Source organism: Dipodomys ordii, unplaced genomic scaffold (assembly GCF_000151885.1).
Source record: "Dipodomys ordii isolate 6190 unplaced genomic scaffold, Dord_2.0 Scaffold119, whole genome shotgun sequence".
In the NCBI taxonomy this organism is placed as follows: domain Eukaryota; kingdom Metazoa; phylum Chordata; class Mammalia; order Rodentia; family Heteromyidae; genus Dipodomys; species Dipodomys ordii.
The window spans coordinates 4,445,549-4,461,294 of record NW_012267335.1 but is presented as its reverse complement, the minus strand read 5'-3'; the positions used below and the strand labels follow the sequence as shown (position 1 = coordinate 4,461,294).

Genomic DNA, 15,746 nt, shown 5'->3' with positions numbered 1-15,746 from the left:
CCTGCCCCGGGCCTCCCTCTCCGCCCCGGGCCCCCTCCCCTCCCCACCTCACCCCGGCCCTCCCCGCGTGGTGGCCCCAGCCCGCGGTCTCCCTTGGCTACGAGGACCCCGTCCTGAGGTTGGACTGTGCCCGGAGCGGGATCGGGGAACAGGGATCGCACAGGTGGCGAAGCCGACTGAGGGGCCCGGGTGTTCAGGCTCAGCTGGCTCAGTAGGGCCGGAAGACGCCGGGAGGGACGCAGACCGCCCGCCCGAGTCCTCACACCGCCCCCCCCCCCCCCCCCCCACGGGACTGCGCACCCCGGCCGGCCGGGCTGGAGTGCTGCCTTGGTCCAGATGGACTCTGGTGTTGACTGGGCCCTCCATATTTCGGAGTCGATGCCATCCGGCTTGCTGCTTGGTTTCCAATCGTCCATTCAGTTCAGAAAACTTCGGTTTCGAACTTTTCCCTCAATGTAGTTCTTCACCCCAGCTTCATAAGTACTTCGATTACCCACGGGAAGCGTGTATTCTCCGGCTTAAATGGGAGCTTTGTTAAAATGATAACGTATGTAGGGAGAAGAGCAGTGCTCCAAGCGTTGAAGTTCTTTACATCTCTTCAGAGAATAGTTGGACTTTGTAGTCATTGGTGGCAGTTGACTTGATTATTGGATTTATCTAGATAATCCATAGAAAAAAATAGACTTATTATATCTTAAAAGCATTAGGTTACCTGAATATAGAGTTTTAAAAAAAAAAACCCAAAAAGGTATTTTGGCCAGATGTGGCTGCCTGAGACTGAGAATAGGAAGGTTCAGGCCCAGGCTTACTAAGACTGCAGTGAAACCTGTTTCAAAAGAGGCAGACAAGAAGATTTAAATTGGGTAATAAATGAACATTTTAATGATTTAGTATTAGTGATATATGTCCACTGCTTTTTTGCAAGTTCAGAATACTTAACCAGAGAAACGTTTTGTTTTAGTGGAGAAACAAAACTACTTTGGCTTTTGGTAGTGCAAATAAATGCCTTATTTTAAACACCTTTGCTTTATTTGGAATAGTGTGTCTGATGTTTCATTAAGAAATGCTTGTAGCCAGGTGCTAGTGGTTCATGCCTGAATTCCTAGTTACTCTGGAGGCTGACATCTGAAGATTGAGTGGAAGCCAGCCATGAAACCCTTATTTTCACTTAACCACTGAAAGACTGGAAATGGAGCTATGGGTCAAGTGGTAGAGTACCAGATCTGAGCAAAGAAAAAAGAAAGCTAAGGGACGGCATCCAGATCTTGAGTTTAAGTCGCAGTATAGCAGCCAAAGTGGGAGAAAAAGAGCTTGTAAACTGTCAATGGCAAGTTAAAAATTTTAGGAGAACATGAACATTTTGAGGAATGCTTTTGTTATATTATTTCTTAGTTTGTTGGAATAGTAAATGTTTTCTATTCTCTTGTTTAGAAATGCCTAAGAAAAAGACTGGAGCGAGGAAAAAGGCTGAAAACCGTCGAGAACGAGAAAAACAGCTAAGAGCCTCCAGAAGCACTGTGGATTTGGCCAAACACCCATGCAATGCTTCCATGGTAAGAGCTTTTCTCTATTTTTTTTTTTTTACAAACATACCAGCTAGCAGTTAAAAGCATTTTATCTGATAAAAATTGAAGTGAATATACACCCCTGCATTTATTTCATTGCTGAATCTCAAACCACATTGTTTTCAGTGTTAATTTAATTTGTTTTTTTCTAAACTCCTCAACTTTTTGACTTCTCTTTTGGCTTCCTGTTCTATTATTGTAGTGGTCTGTGCTGAATAGATTAGTCTTGATAATTGTTGAGTTGTTTGAGCAGTGGAAGTTGTAAAAAAGCAAAAGATGATTTTCTCTGTTAGCTATGTTTGTCTTATTGCTTTCTCCTGGCTTCCACACTTGCCTATTTTTCTGGTTCCATTACCCCTTCCCTTTTTCATTTTCCATGAGACATGAGATGTTTTATGTGCCTTGAGTTAGCAAACATTTCTTGTACATCTGCTATCTGTCTGCCAGGTACTATCTTAGCTACTGTTAGAGACACATGGATGGAAGAAGTGGCCCATCTTTCCATAAGCATATGTAGCTCAATTCTGTTGTTGGGGTTCGTAGATGCATGACGTGTTCCATCTTTTTGTAAGCTTATTTAGTTCTGGTCTGTTACGTAACAGAACGGAAGGAAATGCCTAGTAATAAATGACAGAAACCCAACTTAAATAACCTTAGGAAGAAACAAGTTTGTTTCAATGGTTAATGGAGTAGCTACAAAAGGGAAGGATATAGCTCATACTCAAGAGACAGTTGGAACCTGGGACAACTTGGGGCTCCAGTTTTTGCTTTTGTTTCTTTTGGCTTATTGTGTTTTTTTTTTCCCCAGTTTACTTTCTTTGGCATCGTAGTTACTGGTAGCTTATATGATTCACATTATATATTAGTAAGGTAAAGAGGAAAAAACTCGGTAGATTGTCAGTTTCCATCCCAGTACTAATGTTTATGAGGGTAAGGAAACAGGATTACATGGCACGGAAGGGAAAGGGGGTACTCCTTTCTGAGTCCCATTCCAGAGAAGGTGCTTGACAGACAGCAACTGGCATATGTAAACCTGTGTAATAAGAGTAGATTTTGATGAGAATTTGAGTGAAGGAGTAAGTAGTAAAGTTGAATGTGTGTTCATTTATAGAGGAGGTAGGATCATTAGCATAATGTCCAACAAGCAGAGCTCAAGGAAAAATATTAGGATAAATAAGGGTATGGAGAAGAGAGAGGCTGAGACATATTTGACCAAGGGTGAATTGAGTCTAAACAGAGAATAGGCCAGTAAGATTTGAAAAGTGGTCAGGGATGTGAATATGGAGAACTGTTAAAGCCATGCTTAAGTGTTAAAATTATGGAGTAGATGGAATTGTGTGTTCTTGTGTTGCTTGTATCTTGTTCCGTCATGTTGGTTTCTTAAAAACAACAGGAAGGGGGTAACAGTGCTCAACAAGAAATGTACTCACTACCTTCCTCATGTAACTGTAACCCCTCTCTACAGTATCTTTACAATAAAATAAAATTTAAACAACAACCACAAACCAATGAAAAGCCAGGCAGAGTGACTCAAACCTATAATCCTAGTTATGGTGACATCTGAATTGAGGTTTGGAACCAGCCCAGGCAGACAAATCCAGACAAATCCTTAAACTCTTACCAGGTGATAGAATATAGGATACTAGTTGTGAATGAAAAAGTGGAATGAGAGTGCAAGGTGCTTTGTGTTCAGCCCCAGTACTGGCAAAAACAAAAGCAAACAGAAATGATGCCATTTCTTCCTCTGTTTTGGCTACTCAAAAGAAAAACTGTTGTGTACCTGTGCTATTGAGGGTTGCAAAGATGCTTGTACATGTGGGTGGAGTTGGAGGGCCCCGGGTCCTGCCACTTAAATTACAACATGGTAAGCAACATAGTCTTTATAAAGTAGGTAAATTTACAATTTTCAAGAGCAGAAAATAACTATTGTATGCTTTTATATTTTACAGGAATGTGACAAGTGTCAGAGGTAAAATTTACTTTTCTATCTACATGTAATGAAAGTCTCCCTTATCCTTTATCTGAAATTTACCATATTTAAACTTTTATTTCACATCACAAGGCGACAGAAGAACAGAGCATTTTGCTACTTTTGTAATTCTGTCCAGAAACTACCAATTTGTGCACAGTGTGGTAAGTATACAACTAAGAAGGCGTGTCTTTGTATCAGATATTTGACAGCTAATGAGTTTGAACCTATGAGTCTGTTACCGTTATGTTTATCATTAATAAAATAACCTGTAAAATGTTACTTGGCCTTCTAAAAGCATCAAGTCTTAGTTTTGACTCTGATACATTGCTGGAAAATAACTATTTAAAAATATATGTTAGAAACCAATTTTAGGAATGTATGGGTTACAACAGATTTTGAACATTAAAAATACCACATTTCAAACTACACATGTGGTAATCTTGAATTTTCAGTTGTGCCACTTTAGTCTTGGCAGGTTTTACTTTTCTAAATTTTGACTCCTGCTGTACTACTCACAGTCCATTAGACTGACCACTGAGAATAACTTTATTATACCTTATTGTGTGTTTTTTGTGTGTATCATATGATGCTTGAATTTCCTCAAGTGTATTTCCAAGTGCCTGAACTGAGTTCTTAAGCTTGCAGCTAGTTTCCAGGTATAGGTGGAAGTTTTATTTGATAGGCACTTTACAAGTAGTATTCACAATCCACCTAACATGTTAATCGTTTTGAGGATTTTTCTTTTTTCTTTTTTCTGGGGGGGGGGAGGTATATACAATTAAGTAATGCTAGAGACTTTAAAGCCTCTTGCTCCTACCTGGGAGATCACTACATTTGTATTTATGCTGAAAGTTCTGAAGACTTGCTCTAATAAAACCTGAGTTCATTGACTTCAGATTTACCTCTCAAACTTTTGTTTGGACAAATAGCCCCTTTTTGAGATGGTATTGCAGATGGAACATTTTGGAAAGTGGCTTTTTTTTGGTGGGGGGGGTTGTGGGGGGGGATTCTGTCCTGAAGTTTGAACTAAAGGCCATGGACTTTCCTGCTCAGATTGGTTTTGAAGTGCAATCCGCAGATCTCAGGCTCTTGAGTAGCTGGGATTACTATAGGTGTGAGAACTGCTGGTACCTGGTAAAAAGTAATTTTTTTATACATGATTAGATGTGATTAAATTTTTTATTGCAGTATTAGCTTTTGAAGAAGATATATTTTTAGTTCTGTAGTTACTGAAAAGAAAAGTAGCTGAGATGGACTCTCCACTGCTGGTTTGTATTCCTCATTTTATAAAGGACAGGTGAATGTAGAGTGAGAAGACAGGCGTTGTGGAAGATCAATGAAGTCTTGTGTCTCTGGGCTTGGGTTTGTAGTGCTCTATGTGGATACATTTTCCATGTACTGATTTACTGAAAATTTTTGAGTTTTTAAACAGTTGAAGTGATCTTTGGATTTCTGAGCGTAAAATACAATTTTTGATTTTAGTATGAATATGAATTTGCATATACATCTACTTCGTATATCCTGCTTTTTTTTTAGATATTAGTATGTTTCTAATCTCAGAAGATCTGACTCAGATCACTGAGATCTGTTGCATCCACTTTTTGTGGATGTTATTTTTAGCTGTATAAGCAGTACAAGGTATTGATTTCATTCCATTTCAAAAAAGTTCCCCAGGAATTGGGCAGGATCAAAAGAGGAGTTATTAAATACTTTCATGTACTACTTCTCACACTAATAATGCAAATTTCTTTGTCTAGGCAAAACAAAATGCATGATGAAGTCCTCTGACTGCGTCATAAAGCATGCTGGTATATACAGCACTGGCCTTGCCATGGTGGTAAGCTGCTTGTCTATGTTTCTTAGACTAGTAACTTTCCAGGAAAAGAAAGGCATTTCACCAGTGGTTAGGTTTGTCTAAACAGCAGTGCATTGTATCTTGCTTCAGTGTCAGCCATTCATTTCTCAGTGGTACCTTTCTAATGTGTCTTAACCAAACACCTTAGATGTTACTTGTTGTTTCTTATTTATAAAGGAATGACCATCTATTCCCTTTAGATTTGCCCTGTCTCAATATTTAAATGCCATTGTGTTATTGAAAGATGCATTTATATTGTCTTACCTTGAACTAGGACTGAAGAATCTCACGCTAGTTCCATATATATTGCTTTTTTTTTTTTTTTGCACAAAGTAATATTTCAATGATATAGGAAAAAAGTGCTTTAAGAGAAAAAAAGAAAGAACAGTAGAATTTAAGTATTTTCTTTGGTATTCTAGAAAGACATTATTTTATAAACTATACAAATATTTAGACATATAAAACATGTAGAAGGATTTTTAAAAATTAGAAGGATTTTTATCAGTATTTAAAATTTTAGTTCAGTTTCAGGAACTGCTGTAGATGAATGTAAACTGCGGGCTCCAGATCTCACTTGAATTAGGATTGATTTCTAAGGCAACTCTTACAGCTCATTCGCTTCATTTAATAACCTTAGGGTAAGCGTGTAGAGTTTCCTTTGCTTATTTTTCTTTTGATTTGTAGCTGGTTGTTTTTTTCTTTTTTGTGTGTGGAGGGGGATTTTGAACTTGAACTCTATATTGTTAGACAAGAATTTTACTGTTTGAGTCACACCCTTGCCCTTTTAGCTTTAGTTTATCTTTCAGATATGAGTTGATCTTTCCTGAACTGGTTGCACCAACTCCTAAGTAGCTGGGATTACAAATGTGAGCCAATATGCCTGAGTATAGCTAAGTCTTACATATTCTGGAAGTTTTCGAAACTGCCTTTTATTTTGGCTTAGAGTAAATGGTACAATTTTTTAAAATAAGACTGACCATTCTCATTGATTGTAGATAAAGTGCTTAATGTAAATAATTGTGATGGTTGCGGTTAGTTGCACAGTGGTTGCAGTGGGTCAAGTGACAGTGATCCAGAGTTGTTCCTTGGTTTCAGGGTGCAATATGTGACTTCTGTGAAGCCTGGGTTTGCCATGGCAGGAAATGTCTTAGTACTCATGCCTGTGCCTGCCCGCTGACTGATGCGGAATGCGTCGAGTGTGAGCGAGGTGTGTGGGACCACGGTGAGTGATTAAATGTAAGCACGCACAAATGTGAGCTGCGTAGTGGTGAAGATTGACCTGTAAGCATTCTTAATCCTATGTACTATTTTGTAGGATTCTCTTAGTTTGACTTACCAGCAGTGTTTTGATGAGCAGTTGAGTTGTCATAGTGAATGCTGGTATTGTTCATCTAAGCAAGTAAAGAGAGAAGTTTTGGGGAAGTAAGGTAGTTTGAGGCTATGGTAGAAATAACCGGGGAGAGCTAGTGCATCTGGCTCATGCCTGGAATCCTAGCTGCTCAGGAAGCTGAGATCTGAGGATCATGGTTCAAAGCCAGCCCAGGCAGGAAAGTGAGACTTATCTCCAACTAAACACCAGAAAACCAGAAGTGGTACTGTTCCTGAAAGTAGTGTAATACTAGTCTTGAGCAAAGAACAGCTCAGGGATAGTGCCCTGCCCCACAGATCAATCAAGCCCCAGACTGGAAAAGAAAAGAAAAATAACTGGGGAGGAATGGAAGCCCAATGTTCCATGGTTCAGTGTGAAGTACTTTAACAGTTTCATTCTATCTCTTACTAGAATAGAAATGACTGTAGTTTTGCCATGTCTCTGAAATCACTTGCCCTCTCTGTAGACAGTTCTATACATAAGGATTTTTAAATTGGAGTTGTATCATATTTTATTTGTGGGTTTTGTTTTTATCCTATAGGAGGTAGAATATTCAGCTGTTCTTTTTGTCGTAACTTTCTCTGTGAAGATGATCAATTTGAGCACCAGGCCAGCTGCCAAGTTTTAGAGGCAGAAACATTTAAATGTAAGTTGTTTCTTTTAATATTAAATATTCTTGGGCTGGGAAGGTGGCTCAGTGGTCGAGTGCTTGCCATGCATGCATGAGGTCCTCAGTATCACATAAGCAGAAAAAGCCAGAAGTGGTGCTGTGGCTCAAGTGGTAGAGTGCTAGCCTTAAGCTGAAGAGCTGAGGGACAGCACCCAGGCAGAGATCAGGCCCCACGACCAACAAAATAAAATAAGTATACACTAAGATTCCAAATAGTATAAATGTTAAACTTAAGATTAAAAATCTATTTTTTAAAGCAATGCTACTCTTAGAAATTTTAACTCATAAATCTATTTTGTTTCTAGAAAAACAGAATACACAGTCCTGAGCTTTTCAAGGGATGCCCTGGCATGTTGGGGGACTGAGTTCTTCCTTCTGAGGGCTTTGCCAGGCGTTGCAGTGCTTACGGCATTCCATGCTCCCCTTGAAGTTAGCATCACAAGCAAACCTCACCCTTCTCTTTCAGTTCCTAAATACCTGCAAGTTAGTGAGGACACCTCTGCTTTGTTCCTACTTAGAAATACTGGTACAAGTATTTTTAAAAGTACAAGTACTTTGCCTTCATCCTGGAGATTCTGTCTTTGAATTTGTAGTGAGTGCCAGTCCTCATCTGTATGTTTCCTGTGTACACAGTTGTCATGTATTTCCTAGTTGAAACTAGTATTACTGATTGAGCTCATGATACCATGTTTAGAGATCATTTCCTTCTCAAAAGAAAGAAATCGAAATACAAATTCATACAAAGGCCTGTGGTACCTGGCACTTGGCCATCATTATGTTACTATTTACCATCACTGGAAAACTCCAAAACCCCAGATACCTCTTTCTTTCAGCCTGGTGCTTGTTCTAGTATATATAATCATTAAATTATTGGGGGCTTGGGAGCTTTGTGATTTTATAGCATTTAAGTCCAAAAGGTAGGAGGTGATGAGGCTATGATTCCATTGAGAGCAGTTAGTGGTTCAGTGAAAGACCAAAGAACAAGATGAGGACTGAGCAGTCAGGACTTTAAGAGGAACCTGTTTTCCACAGGTGTTTCATGCAATCGGCTTGGTCAGCATTCATGTCTCCGTTGTAAGGTATGTTTGTTTTATTTACTTGTTTATGTATTCGGCATGGAATGATTTTACACTTCCTTCTGTTGAGATTTTGTTTTGAATCCTTATACTTTTCACCAGGCTTTGGTTTACTTATTTATAAAGGATCTAAAAGTTATTTAATTCCATTACTTTTTACAAGAAGGTGGATGGATGGATTGAGACGGGGTCTTAGCATGTAGCTCAGGCTGGCCTCCTGCCTCTGTCTGCAATGTGTTGGGGTGACAGGCATGTACCACCAAGTCTGGCTAACTTTTGTTGCTGAAATTGTAGAATTGAAACTGAGAACGCACAGCAACTTTCCACTGGCCATCCATTACAGAGAACATTCTGACCAAAATGTGGGAGATACCTGCTTAGGAGAGTTTGGATACAGTAAAGCTTCTATAATGTTTCCTCAGGTGTCTCCAGATAGCCTCTGCTGGTCACACATCAAAGGCCAAAGATGCAGCCTGTTCACTTTGTCTTGGGAACATTTCTGTGGTCCTTATATTCCTAACCCATCTCTTACTTCTCTCAGCTGTCAGCTTTCAGTTTGTTGGAAGTGTTAATGCTCTCAAGCTTTTAAACTGTTGTCTCTGCTATTTCTTTGCCTGGAACTCTTCAGTCCTTGCTTACCCTATGCAGGTCAAGCCCCTTTAGCTCTCAGCTAAGACTTAGGAGTCCCTTGTCTGTGTGGTGTCTCATTTTCATTTCTCTGTCAGTGGCCAGAGCCCAGACAGCCTCTCCCTCTCTTGGCTCTGAGGATAAATAGGCTGCACACTGTCATATGACCTGTGGCCTGTGAATTCTCACATGTGTACACATGAACCAGCGTACCTCACCTGTTTCTCCATAAATAGTATACCTCTGCTCTGTATTAGGAGTCCTGGCAAGATCCATTCCTCTTAAATTGAAATCAGAAAAAGAAATGGAAGTTTCCTTGCAATATTGTATGGTATCCTTTTGTGTCTTTTAAGAGATTTATATATTTATTTTACTTTTCCTTAATAGGCTTGTTTCTGTGATGAACATACAAGGAGCAAGGTGTTTAAACAAGAAAAAGGGAAACGACCTCCTTGTCCTAAATGTGGACATGAAACTCAGGAGACCAAGGATCTTAGCATGTCAAGTAAGGCTACTGTTAGGTTACTAGGGGAATGATACTTACTCAGTCCAAGTTCTTTTTTTGTCCTCTCTCTCTCTCTGTCTTTTATTACCTCTCCTTCAGTTTGAAAAGATTTGTTCTCATAAGCAAGTCGGATTTTATAGCCTAAGAATATGTGTGTTAGAGTGAAGTATAAGTATTTACTTTGATATTTGGTTCTTGCCTTATTTGTTGATGATGAATGTTGAAATTTAAGGTGTGAGTAATTTTTCTGTCGTTATTGAGGCTTCCTAATTAAAGGGCTGAATAGCTGTTGCCGGGGTGGTAGTCTTCACCTCTTGGAGGTTGAGTTCATCCCATAGCTCTCTGTAGGCGTGTGTGGTCCATGAGCTTTTAATGCAGCCTTTCTCTGCAGAAATGAGACTGCAATAGTCATACTTCCAGTAGTGCTCTCGTTTGCTAAAGGGAGCTTTGCCTCTTTCCTGGACATACTTACATCATACATGTAATTCTGTATAGCTCTGATAATACTTTAACAACCAAAAATGAAGTTATATAGTTAGAAAAAATACTTTGCTAATCGGCTCTAAAATTTTAGTCACCACTAGGGCAGAAGGAATGAAGACTTGTGTTATTTTGGACACCTGTTAAAAAGTTAAGAAAATTATAATGATAAGAAATCAGCTATTTTGTGTGGTTCATGTGATTCAAAGATGAGGTTTTAATCTGCCAGGTTGAGGGCATTTTGATTTTTAATATGACTATTGTCTTTGGAGATATTTCCTGGACTGATTTTGTTTTTCAAACTTTGTAGACTTAATGAAACAACATTGTAATCTTTGTTGTTTATTTTGGTGTAGTACACATTTATTATGTAAAAAAATTCAGAAAATTAGACCAACCTTTAAGTAAGAATCATAAGCTTAGGTGATATCTATGGCTACATAAGAAAAATTAAGTGTGTATTCACTAGAACTGACACACGTGCACGTCTGTCTTTTGTAGCACGCTCTCTGAAATTTGGCAGGCAGACGGGAGGTGAGGAAGGAGATGGAGCTTCTGGGTATGATGCTTATTGGAAGAACCTCTCCTCTGATAACTACGGTGCTCCTGGCTTTCACGATGAGGAGGAGGAGGAAGAAGAGGATGAAGCAGAGGATGACGAAGAGGAGGAAGATGAAGGCGGGAAGGATTCAGATGTCGAATCATCAGATCTGTTTTCTAATTTGAATTTAGGAAGGACCTATGCCAGTGGCTACGCTCACTACGAGGAGCAGGAGAACTAGGAGAGTAGCTCGTCACTGGCAGTTGTGTATGTGAGAAAGGAGCAGGGATGTAGGCTGATGAATCATGTGTGGATGTTTAAAATACCACCACTAGGCTTTGGGCATGAGTGGAAACACACTAGGCCCAGGAGTGGGTGTAGCATTTTTATAGTGACTGAGAATCACACCTTTAATGTAAGAAAATGAATTTCAAATGTAAGTGATTTGTTGTTCCAGGCAAATGAAGTATCATGGATTGGATTATTGCTGATTTCAATAGGCTAATAGGTTCCACCAAGTACTTGCATAGACACCGGAATAAAGAATAGAAAGGTAATATATTTATTTGAAGTTAAATTACTGCTTTTATTTTTTAAAAAAATCACTGCTTATAGATTTCTTGTGTCTGATTTTATAAATTGTAATGGGAAAAATTGATTTCTGTATCTTTCCCTTTATTTCTGTCCACAGAATAAATACATTATATTCTAAATTTTCATTAAATATTCCTGTTATCTTAGGAATCAGGTATGCTTTAGCCATTAGTACACTTCCTCTTTCCAGTGTATGTCCTGATAGTTAATGCCTACACCTGGGTGACCTCGCTGTTGATCAGGTCAGGGGTACCAGAAACAGTGTTGCACTTGTTGCTTTACCCAGGAAACCCCATTTCTTTTTGAATAAATCTAATATTTCACTTTCATACTTTTATAACCTAATTTTTTCACAGTGTTTTCAGCTTGTTTGGGGAAGTATTCCAGTATTTTTCTATGAACTTTTTTTTCCTAATAGGAAACGAGGTAGCTGGGATGATTTACATGGTGTTTATATGCAGTGTAGACTCCGTCACTGGTGGTAACTGGAGAACCGGTAGTTCTTGGCAAACTTGGATTACTACGGATGGGGATAGTGTAGGTAGTGCTAGGAGGAAGCAGACCCAACTGGCTGCGGGTGTAAGGAGAGATTGTAGATAATTATCTCTGCCATTCTTATTCTAGAAAAACAAGGACAGCTGTAGGCAATAATAAGACTAGAATGGAAGCCAGGTGTGAAAGCCAGAGCACCTAGTTACATGTTTAGAAGCTTTTTGTGTTTTGGCAGTGGAACCACTGAGAAAACAGGAAAACCTGAGTTAATAGTCCAATGAAGTCAGTTGTATTATGCTAAGCTCAGGACACTGGAATGCCTGAGACCCTGACAGCCATCAGTGAATGCTGATGAAGGTTTTAATTTGCCATACTTCTGTACTTTGAGAACCTACACTCATAGGCCATAGGCCACTCTTTCCATTCCTAAGAGTGAGTACTCCCCACATTTCTGAGCTGGGTTACAATACAGAGGTTGTTTCTAGCAACTCCCCATTTGGTACTTGCTCTATTTCTGGACCACTATTGTCTAAGCTTAAAACTGGGTTTAACTAACAGTAGTTGAGGAACTCATGAGTTTTAGACCAAGGAAACACCATATAAGAACTAGACGAAATAATTCAATATTCTTTGTGAAGAGCTGCAGGAGTGTACCTGAGATGAATCGGTGCTTTAAGAGGATCAGAAGATTCAAGCAGCGTTTGATGGCAGCCCCCAGAGAGTCCTGGGATTGCAGGATAGGAATCACAGGGTTTGGCATCCTGTGGTCTCTGGAGGTGGTATGAATTCATTTCCAGGATGGCTTCTTGGTGCAGCAAGATTTAAAAGTTGGGGGAAGTGGTTACGCTAGTGGGTAGACTATTCAGCTGGATTATGTTCCTTGAGAAAGTTCAGTATTTGTAGTCTTTATTCCAGGGACCAGCAGGCAAGATGAGAACTTAAAGCTTGACAGAGATGAGTCATTCTCCTCACCAGAAGCTGGTCAGGTTGCATTTACATGGTGAGTACTAGGAGAAATATGAGTGGAGTGCAGACAGTTCACTCAAGCTTTCTCTGAGCTCCACTACTTGAAACCATAAGTGAATGGACATGACAAATATCCCCATCCTGTAAAGGCCACCACACCTAGACCGTTTGGGAAAGTGGATCTAATCAGATCCGATCAGTGGATCTAAGCTGACTAGTAGAGATGAAAGCCCTCCAGTGGTGTCAGGTTTCAAGACCTGCTTTGAATAATCATACACAACGATGGGTGATTTGGTTGGCCCAGCTATGAAAAATAGTAATGAATATCCCTATGCAAAATCCAGTTGCTGACACTTAAGAGCCTGGGGAGTGTGTGTTTATATATAATATAAATATATATATATATTTCCTTCTTTGCAATTTTGTTCATGGTTTTGAAAACTCAGCTTGAATGCTGTAGTGATATTTTCAAGGGCAACTCTTACAAGTCACCTTCCAGCTTCTGCTCATGCAGAATCTATCAGTCCATTTCAGAAAGCGAATAGACCATGGAGCATGCACACCTGTGTTTTCCAGAATGACCCTGATTACTTAGGTGCCTAATGGGAACAATTCAAAGGATGAAACGTAATATATTAAGCTCTAATCACATGTCATAGAATCAGACATACTAGATGACAAATCAGACATACTGGATTTTCTTAGTAAGAAATTGGAGTCACAATACAGTTTACTTAGAGGCCAGGGCAATTCTGATGAAGAGCTTATGTGCAAAGACAAAATATCCTATTCCAAATTTGTTAATTTGTATCATCTGACTTACTTATCAAATAGCATTTTAATTATAGATGTAAAAATTCAGCTAGCATTTGCTGTATCCCTGTTGTCAAATATCAGAATACTAAGTCAGATGGGAGGTTTAAATATAAACAAGGAATTATCTAAGCTCTTAAAACCAACCAAATTAATAGGCAAAGGAACTACATGGACATTTCTTGAAAGGAGAAATACCCATGGCCAAAAAATATATGAGGAAACACTCAGCATCCTTGACCCTAAAGGAGATACACACCAAAATGACAAAGCCTTCCACCTCAGTAGTCAGCATAGCCATGATCAAGAACACAATACCAGTTGTTGGCTAGAAAGCAGGGCAAAGGATATACCAATACTCTGGGATTGTAAGCAGTGTAACCACAATGGAAACCTGGATGCAGGTTCTCCAACAACTAGAGCTACCGTATGACGCAGCAGTACCGCTTGTGGCATTTATCTGAAGGAATATGTCAGGATATAATGGGGGCATCTGCACATCCATGTCTATTCCAATGCTATTCACAGTAGCAAAGCCATGGAAACAGCTCAGGTGCTTTACAACTGAAATGATGAAGAAAATGTGGTATATATCCTCAATGGAATATTATTCTGCCAGGACAAGAATGAAATTATGTCAGTTTCAAGGAAATGGAAGGAATTGGAAATCATATTAAGTGAAGTAAGCCAGGCCCAGAAGGATAGAGGACATGTCTTCCCTTGTATTGGGGTGTTAGAGCTAAACTATATATGTATATACTAAGCACATACAGGATCAAACGTCATGTGCACACATGTGCCACGCTGGAGACTGAACAATTAACATTCACTTCCACAAAAAGAATATGTCTGTGATGGAGGCAGTGGGTGGGGCAGAAGGGCAAATATAGTCAAAGTACTTTGTTCATGTGTGAAAATGAAACAGGGCAGCTGGAGGCTGGTTTGGGAGAGGAAGGAGAATAGTCGAGGGATGATTATGAGCACAAAGAACTTGCATACATAAGTACATTTGTTAAAATGAAACCCCCGTTCAACTCATGGAGGTTGGTGAGAGCAAACGAGGCCATACAATACTAACAGATTATGTTTGCTGTGCATTGTCTATGCTGCCAAGTTTCTCTGAATTCTCAGTGGAGGAGGCACACTGGATTTGGCAGCTGATGGCAGCCAGGTCAGTGGCTTACATGGCTGGGAACAGAGTGGTTCCAGTAGGTAACAGCTGGTGGTTCAGCATTGCTGCTGCCACTGTTGCTGCTGCCACTGTGAACTTAAGAGAACTAAGATTTCATTCCAGTACAGCTTCCCCGGCTGAGATGTATGATGGGAAAATACGCTAACATAGAAATGTAGCAAGAACAAAAGTCCTGGGATGGAGTTATTTCCCTCAGGATGGAAATTCCCAGGAGTCTGTAGAGTGTACTGTTTAAGAGAACATGGCCTTTTTTTTTTTTTTTTTGTGAGATAATATGTGGCTCTTGTGAGATGTAGATAGATAGGTGTATCTGGAACTGTATCTGTGCCTCCTTATTACACAGATATAGTAGAAAGCATCCTCTATTTACCCAATTTAAGTTTTTAGTCTGTAAGTAAAAGGAGCCCCCAAGAAAATGTCATTGTTATAATTTATATAGTTTTAAGCCTTAAGTTTTTGATGCCAAGTGCTTTCTCTGCCCATGACTGAATAGTACAGCTGATACTGACTTATCTTATTTTGCTAATCATATTTCTATTTCTTAAAAGGAATGTTGTATTTAATGCTATCACACAAGCATGATAGAAAGTGGACTTGTGTTATTGAAGCTTTTTTAGCCTGGAAACTTATTTTTGTTGGATGAAAGAAAAGTTTAAAGAGGCTATTTTACCTCTGAATTTTAGTCTGGAATGCCACCCAGGCCTCTCAACTGGGCTTTGAACTTGAGTCTAAAGAAAATGTTTGATCTTCTTTGTCTTTCAACTTGATAAAATGTCCTTCTTTGAAATACACGTTTTGTTTTATGTGTGCTTGTCATGTGGTTTAGAACTCTAAAGCTCCTGGGGGGAAGATAGGAGTCTTTTCTGTTTAACCTTTGAACATTACCCTATGTGTCTACTCTGTTGAGTTGTCGTTCTAGAAATGATGCTTGTGAAGCCTCATTCTTCCTGTCGAGATTTGGAAGTAGAGGTAGGAAACACTGAGTTTACCTTCTTCCCTCGGAGGCATTAGATAAAGAAATACTTGGTT

The 15,746-nt window shown here is 39.4% G+C and overlaps 1 protein-coding gene across 1 annotated transcript in view; it reads left to right on the top strand.

Moving 5' to 3' along the window:
- Positions 1 to 11,221, top strand: part of Znf330 (zinc finger protein 330) — an 11,825-nt gene extending 604 nt beyond the window's left edge. Inside the window, exons 2-10 of the mRNA XM_013029545.1 lie at positions 1,432 to 1,553; positions 3,515 to 3,534; positions 3,628 to 3,698; positions 5,295 to 5,374; positions 6,488 to 6,614; positions 7,303 to 7,407; positions 8,464 to 8,510; positions 9,522 to 9,639; positions 10,621 to 11,221. Of these exons, the coding sequence (XP_012884999.1) occupies positions 1,434 to 1,553; positions 3,515 to 3,534; positions 3,628 to 3,698; positions 5,295 to 5,374; positions 6,488 to 6,614; positions 7,303 to 7,407; positions 8,464 to 8,510; positions 9,522 to 9,639; positions 10,621 to 10,901 (969 nt within the window). The 5' untranslated portion in view covers positions 1,432 to 1,433 and the 3' untranslated portion in view covers positions 10,902 to 11,221. The remainder of the gene's footprint in view (positions 1 to 1,431; positions 1,554 to 3,514; positions 3,535 to 3,627; positions 3,699 to 5,294; positions 5,375 to 6,487; positions 6,615 to 7,302; positions 7,408 to 8,463; positions 8,511 to 9,521; positions 9,640 to 10,620) is intronic.
- The last annotated feature ends 4,525 nt before the right edge of the window (positions 11,222 to 15,746 follow it).